Source organism: Sinocyclocheilus anshuiensis, unplaced genomic scaffold (assembly GCF_001515605.1).
Source record: "Sinocyclocheilus anshuiensis isolate Anshui unplaced genomic scaffold, SAMN03320099.WGS_v1.1 scaffold1445, whole genome shotgun sequence".
NCBI lineage: Eukaryota > Metazoa > Chordata > Actinopteri > Cypriniformes > Cyprinidae > Sinocyclocheilus > Sinocyclocheilus anshuiensis.
In genome coordinates this window covers 284,355-291,589 of record NW_015549640.1, presented here as the reverse complement: position 1 = coordinate 291,589, position 7,235 = coordinate 284,355, and the positions used below count along the sequence as shown (strand labels likewise).

The window sequence follows — 7,235 nt, the reverse complement described above, 5'->3', positions numbered from 1 at the left end:
ATCAAATGAAGGCATTAAACATTTATTTTAAATCAAATGAAAATTAAACCCTTTTATTTTTTGGCAAACAAACTGAGATTTACTGTTGAAATTAATACATGGAAGAAAAATTGTGTGAATATTCCTTTAAAACATTTTTTAATAATCTAATAATTGTATTTTTTTTCTACAATTAAGTGATTAATCTGTTTGAAATTTGTTTTTATCATTTCATTGTTTTATTTAAATTTGATAGAAAATGGAATATTTAAAGATGTATATTATACTGTACAAAAGTAATACAATATATATATATGAGTCAGAGATCAATTTTCAAATGAGGAAAAACAAATTTATTAAATAAAAATTTTTGATGCAATAAAATAAAGTAAATATGAATATTATAATAGGAAGTAAGTTTAAACAAAATTATCTATTTTATTCAATTATTTATACTAAAGTGCAGAGTATTCCACATTTTTATATCTAAGGGATGAAGTAGTGCATATCAGAAGAAAAGCCCAAAAGAAGTAAGATATAAGTAGAATACAAGGAGAGGGGAAAAGAAACCGAAACGGAAGAAAGAAGGAGAAGAAAAGAGTAAAAGTAAGCCATCAAAGTAGGCACAAGGTATATATGTATGCAGGAAACTTACATCCTCCCAAACTGGTGTTTGTCTAATAAGAAAAGGTCGAATAGACTTATCCATTATGTCACTCGTCCATTGTGTCATATGTTGTTGGGTGGGTCATCATGACCAGTCAGATGTTGCGGTTACAAAATAAACAGATGTGTGGCTAGACATGGTTTTCACACCTTTAGAACAAATACAGCAAAACAAGCACTTTCAAATATATCTTACATATTACAAAACACTGCTTCTGGAAAAGAACATCTAGAAGTGTTAATGACTAATTCTGAGAAACATTATTACTCAGGCAGTAGTTGAAAGATTTCCAATATTTAACAAAACACCAGTAAAGCAGATATATCTTTCAAACATATGAAATGTGCATAACATACATGTTTTTGGAGAATACTACAAATATTACACAAAAAAATAAATCAAACAAAACTAAAAGATAAACATAAATGAGTGAACAGCAATGAGTAAATACTTGAATATGAATATATGATGAGGATTAGTATAAGAAGGAAAAATCAATAAATCATAAATTTAATACATCGATGTGAAAATCAAATCAAATATAACATTGATTATTTGGATGTTCCAAATATATTATTAATATTTTTAATAACCTCTGAAACGAATAAGCGTACGGTAATTAAAGCATCATATGAGATATTAACTTCCACTCGTTCACCCTCAGGGTCCCGCATTGCCAGTTGGCTGCCAAGTTTCTCTGTGGAAGTAATGCACACCACCAACATCCTTGGTATCGCACAGGCCAACAACTCACAGCTCAATGCCATGGTGAGTCCTTCTGCTGGCATCCAGCATGTTTACAAACAGCCTCATCTGTTCTCCGCGTGTTATAAACCTGGCTTTCCTTGGATTTCACAGGCCCATCAGATTCAGGAAATGTTTCCACAGGTCCCTTATCATCTGGTCCTGCAGGATTTGCAGCTCACACGCTCTGTTGAGGTCACCACTGATAACATCCTGGAGGGCAGGATCCAGGTGCCTTTCCCATCACAGGTGAGGTTAACACCCCTACCAAAAGGTGTTTATTAGCTGCTGAAATCATATGTTGTTTGCATAGAAACAACAAAAACACTACTAATTTGAAAGCATGTTTCTCTCCTCTAGACTGTGGAGCGCACACCCATACAGGTGAACACTGCTCCTGAAGAGTCAGCGGGTGCCAGCGGCAGTTCAGAGGTCGCTGCCCCTGAGGCGGAAGACTTTGAGGTGCGGGGGAGCCGCTTTTCCAAGTCCGCAGATGAGAGGCAGAGGATGCTAATGCAGAGGAAGGAGGAGCTACTCCAAAGAGCGCGCAGGTGAACCTCCCTATAACTTCTTAACAAGTCTGAGCTCAACAACTTATATTGCTTTGCTATATTTTGCAAGAATAGTGCTGTCTTTTCACTATCACCATCATTTGCATATGACTGTTGCATTTTGCCCCCTAGTGGCAGTTGCACAGAACTTTCAAATTGATTGTATGGTAGATTTTAACTTTTGTTTATTCACCATGGTTGAATGATTGTATGAATATGTCCACAAATAAGTTTTAAAGAAAACATAGCAGGTTTTCTAGGGCTAATGAAGGTAACAAATAATGTAATTATTATTTCAGAAAATAGTTATTAATAACTGCCCATTTTTTTTACAGAAATAGTGTTTGAAGAATAACATTTCAGTGGGTAAATACTAGGGTTTAACGGTTCTCGGTAAAAAAATCCGTCTAAACTATTTAAAAGCGTGGAAATGAGGGAAAACCGGTACCGGTGTTGTCACATGTCGATTAACCAGTGGGAAAATTTCCTCACTGTCACAACCCTAATTTATAGTCAAATATGCAATGTTATTTTGTATCTAAAAATGTATGTTAGACCTACCTGAAAAGCACTGTTTATTTTATTTGCTCTATTTGCTTTGCTCTATTGTGTTTATTTGTGTTGTTGCTTGTAGTTAATTATTTGTTCTTATTTTCTTTATTTTTATTTGACAGTATAGTCCTTTTGTCCCTAAACATAGCACATACCGAACCGTACCGAAACCTTGACTCTAAAACCGTGATACAAACTGAACCATGAGTAATTTGAACCATTGCACCCCTTGAAAATACCAGTAAGTCTTATCTGATTAGATTACGTAACATTCAGTTGAGTGGTCACATATGGTCTAGCCGCAAAAGTTCAAATATTTTAACTAGTGGTCGACCGATATTGTTTTTTTGACAGCCGATGCCGATATCTTGGAAAGCAGGGTGGCCGATGGCCATTGCATTGGGAATCATATTTTGTCAAATAAAGCCAAGGTAACACTCATTTTACATACAGCACACAGTGAAAATGACATGCATATGACAGTGGGCAAATGCATAAAGCGCAGCATAATTTGAAATCACAAATTTAATGTTTAAAGCATTCAATTTGCACGGACCGAAAGTCACGCAGAGAACGCTTGATCATGCAGGTCACATGCACACTTAACAAGATCTCACAACTGGATTCGACTTAAGCTTGCAAGGTTTGTGAAATTAAATTTTCATTAGCCATTCAAAGATTTGTTTAAATGATGTAAATGTATATTTGCTGAATGCTGACGGCAAACGAGGAAGTATTATAATGTTTGCCTTTCTTTTACTAATAATATAAAAGCAATCGTTATAATACTTTTTGTATACATTTTAATTCCTTTGTTTAACAGTTCTATCGGATTATTAGACAGACTTCTATCCGTATTAGACAGAACTGTTAACGACGACGGCGAACAAGAGGGAGAATGTGGACACTGTGTGCTCAGGCGCTGCCGCTCTCAGCGCCGTCAAAATAAAAGTCCCACCTTGAACGTATTGGCCAAACAGAAAAACTTATCGGCCGATGCTGATATTTAAAAAATGCCAAATATCGGCCGATATATCGGCCTTGGCGGTATATCGGTCGACCACTATTTTTAACACAAACAAAGCTCACATCGGGTCTGAAAAATCTGCGTATGGTACACGCAGCACTGGTACTGCTCTCTGTTGGAAATATATGACTTGCAGTCTGTCATTTGTCGGACATAGTGAAAAGCTTTACAGAATCTTCAGTCATCAGTGGGAGTGCCCCAAGGCTTTGCTTTAGGTCCTGTTAAGTTTTAGTATGACACTCTGTTCTCTCTTTGTTAGACGTTATCTACACAAAAAATCTGATGAAGAAGATGTGTTTTTTGCTTCTGCCGCTGATAATGATGATGCCATGCCCTCCATGGAGGATGAAGACTCAGATTCCGTGACCTTGAGGCGCAGAAGAATGGCGGCCGCAGCCGAGAGACGCATACAGAGGCACGAGCCTCCCCCATTTTGAGTCGAGCAAAGACATGCATGATGCACCTGTGGTACAGCCATGCTGTCATACAATTTTGGGCTGATCAATGCACATTTGTGCTAGATGCAACTATATATGTACCCATCAAACATTTCATTTCATTGTCCATTGAAGTAATATATGGCGTCATTGCCGCACCAGTGAATTATAGTACAATTTTGGCAAGCATCAAATAAAAGAAAAAGACACATGCATCTTCTATTCATGTCTTCCATTGACAAAATAATTTAAAAAATGTTAGTACCTAAACAAGAGCATGGTTTGGACAGCTGCTCACATACATTAAAAAAAAAAATAAAATTCCTGAGTTTGAATTTCTTTTCACTTTCGGAATGCTTCATTTCTTAAACGTCTTTGTACGAATCAGACAATTTTAACAATATTATGTTGCGTACTAACAGTTCGATTCTAGAGCTTAAGCAACAAACAACATGCCGGAATTTAGAGTTTTTTTTCTTTTGCCAGGAAATATCCACACAATTTTGCTGGTATTTAGCATTTAAATCTGCCTTTAAGTCGATTTGGTTGGCTCGTGCTCGAAAAGAGACAATCTTGCGAGTCTGAGCTTACGATCTCATATGCTTACAATGCCATCCCAGCATTTTAGAGTCTCTGAAGACCGTTAAAAAGGAAAGTGGCATAGATCCTACTGTCTGTTCTCACATTGTTGTGACAACAAATTGCTCTGTGCATCATAGAAGGTGTTCATTTAGTCACATGATCTTGTTTCTCTACTGTTGTCATTCAAAACAGCCATGTTTTATGTTTCATTTATCTCACATTCTGAACTTGTACTGGTGGTTATATATAGTGAGGAAATGTTTCCTTTACTCTCTGTTTTGTGCTACAGTAAAGAAGCATATGTTCCCTTAGGGTAGATGTTCAACATTGTCCTATTTTAATTTTCATATAACTTTCATTTGGTTCAAATTAAATGAAGCATCTACCGTAACTAAGGTCCTTTTAATTGGGTTATTTAAATATAACATACACAATTATGGTCAATTTGTCAGCGTTTTATTGTGTTTGTATTTGAATAGACCTTTATTACTCAGCGTACTAATGTACTAATGCCTAAAAATGCTTGTTTTTTACTGGCACATTACATAATGAATTTTCACAGGATAATTTGGCATGGACACCGCAAACAATTCAGAATCTTGCATGTTGAGTTTGAAGTGAACAAGCTTTTCATGTAATAGCACGTGACTTTTAATTTGCATTTGCCTTCTGTTAAAAAAACATAATCCCAACCATCATAACCATGGCCACTTATACAGATTATTTCATCAATAATTTGTTGGCTTTATAGCCTGTTTGTCAACCTCAAAAAAGAAGTACATCTTCAGAATTGTCTCTGATGTTTTACACTGTGAATCTATTCTATCAAATATTTTTAGTGTCATACATGGACTTTTTGATCTTTTTTTTTTTAAGCTTTCATGTGGATGTCTTTTTCTACGCATGAAATCACTGACTGTTTGTATTCATATGTTTTCCTGATCAACTTTCCCAAAGACTCTCCTAGTGATTTAATTTAATGAAGCTGGTTATTGTGATTGTAATGACCACATGTCGATATCGAATATTTTGTTTTGGTTGCACCTTTCAGCACTATTTCTTAAAAAAATGTATTAATGAAATCCACTGGAATGATTCAGATAATAATACATAATTTGGTTGGTGGTCATGCTGTTTGCTGTAAAGCAGAGGGAAGTGGTGGATTGCTTTATGTACACAATTCATTCATTTGTGCCTCAAATCTACAGTGGAACAATAATACTTTGATTTGTGTAAATTTTGTAATAAAAATTGTAAAATACATGTGAAATGACCCTGTACAAAATAAAAGTCACAGCTGCTTTAGAAGCTTTTACCCACATTTTACAGTGTCCCAGTGTGTTTTCTGTTGAGTATGAATGAAAACACAAAGAACGTAAATATATTACAGGTGGCAGCCCTGAAATACAATATTCTGATTTTGCACTGGTCAAGTCACAAAAAGTACGCAAATTTAATTCAACTTTTTTTTTTTTTAATTCATAAAACTACACAACGGATTTACTTCACAATGAAGTACATTTTAAAGTAAATATAATTGATGCACTATCAGGCAAAACATTTGAAAATTTATTTTTCCACTGTTCTTTATAATTATTTCTAAGGAAATAGAAAACTTTTTTTTTATTGCAGTAACATTTCAAAACATTAGTTTAATACTGTATTTTGATTTAATTTCTATATTGTTATTTATTTATTTTAAATGCAGACTTGGTGACCATAACTTTTTCAACAACATTAAATGTTTTAGATGCATAATTATCTTGCTGGATCTGTCCGCTGCTTTTGACATGGTTATCTACCATATCCTCCTGTCAACCCAGTTGGCAAAGGGCATCTCAGAAACTGCACTCAGTGGTTTGAGTCTTATCTCTCAGATAGGTCCTTCAAGGCATCTTGGAGGGGTGAGGTGTCCAATTCACAACATCTAGCTACTGGGGTGCCTCAGGGCTCAGTTCTTGGACCACTTCTCTTCTCTGTCTACATGGCATCACTAGGTTCTGTCATTCAGAAACATGGCTTTTCATATCACTGCTATGCTGATGACACTCAACTCTACCTCTCATTCCATCCTGATGATCTGACGATAGCTGCTCGCATCTCAGCATGTCTAACAGACATTTCTTGTTGGATGACGGACCATCACCTTCAACTCAACCTTGCCAAGACAGAACTGCTTGTGGTTTCAACAAACACATCACTTCATCACAATTTCACCATCCAGTTAGGCTCATCAACCATAACTCCTTCAAAAACAGCTAGAAACCTTGGAGTTGTGATTGATAAGCTGAATTTCTTAGACCACATTGCTAAAACTGCCCGGTCCTGCAGATTTGCTTCATTACAACACAGGCCCTTTCTTCTGGAACATGTTACACAAGTCCTTGTTCAAGCTCTTGTTCTGTCCAGGCTGGACTATTGCAATGCTCTCTTTGCAGGCCTTCCAGCCAGTTCTATCAAACTTCTACAACTAATCCAGAATGCAGCTGCAAGGTTAGTCTATAACGAGCCAAAAATAACGCATATCACACCTCTGTTCATCAATTTGCACTGGCTACCAGTAGCTGCTCGCATAAAATTCAAAGCATTAATGTTTGCCTACAAAACCACCACTGGCTCTGCACCCCTTTACCTAAATTCATTACAGCAGACTTATGTGCCCTCTAGAAGCTTGCGTTCTGCAAGCAAACGATGCA

The 7,235-nt window shown here is 36.1% G+C and overlaps 1 protein-coding gene across 3 annotated transcripts in view; it reads left to right on the top strand.

The window, feature by feature from the left end:
- The window catches only part of LOC107659867 (E3 ubiquitin-protein ligase AMFR-like), a 16,902-nt gene extending 11,150 nt beyond the window's left edge, over window positions 1–5,752 (top strand). For all 3 annotated transcript variants that reach the window (XM_016448965.1, XM_016448964.1, XM_016448963.1), the window contains 4 exons: window positions 1,311–1,414; window positions 1,505–1,639; window positions 1,751–1,941; window positions 3,780–5,752. In XM_016448965.1, coding sequence (XP_016304451.1) covers window positions 1,311–1,414; window positions 1,505–1,639; window positions 1,751–1,941; window positions 3,780–3,957 — 608 coding nt within the window. In that variant the 3' untranslated portion in view covers window positions 3,958–5,752. The remainder of the gene's footprint in view (window positions 1–1,310; window positions 1,415–1,504; window positions 1,640–1,750; window positions 1,942–3,779) is intronic.
- Window positions 5,753–7,235: the final 1,483 nt, after the last annotated feature.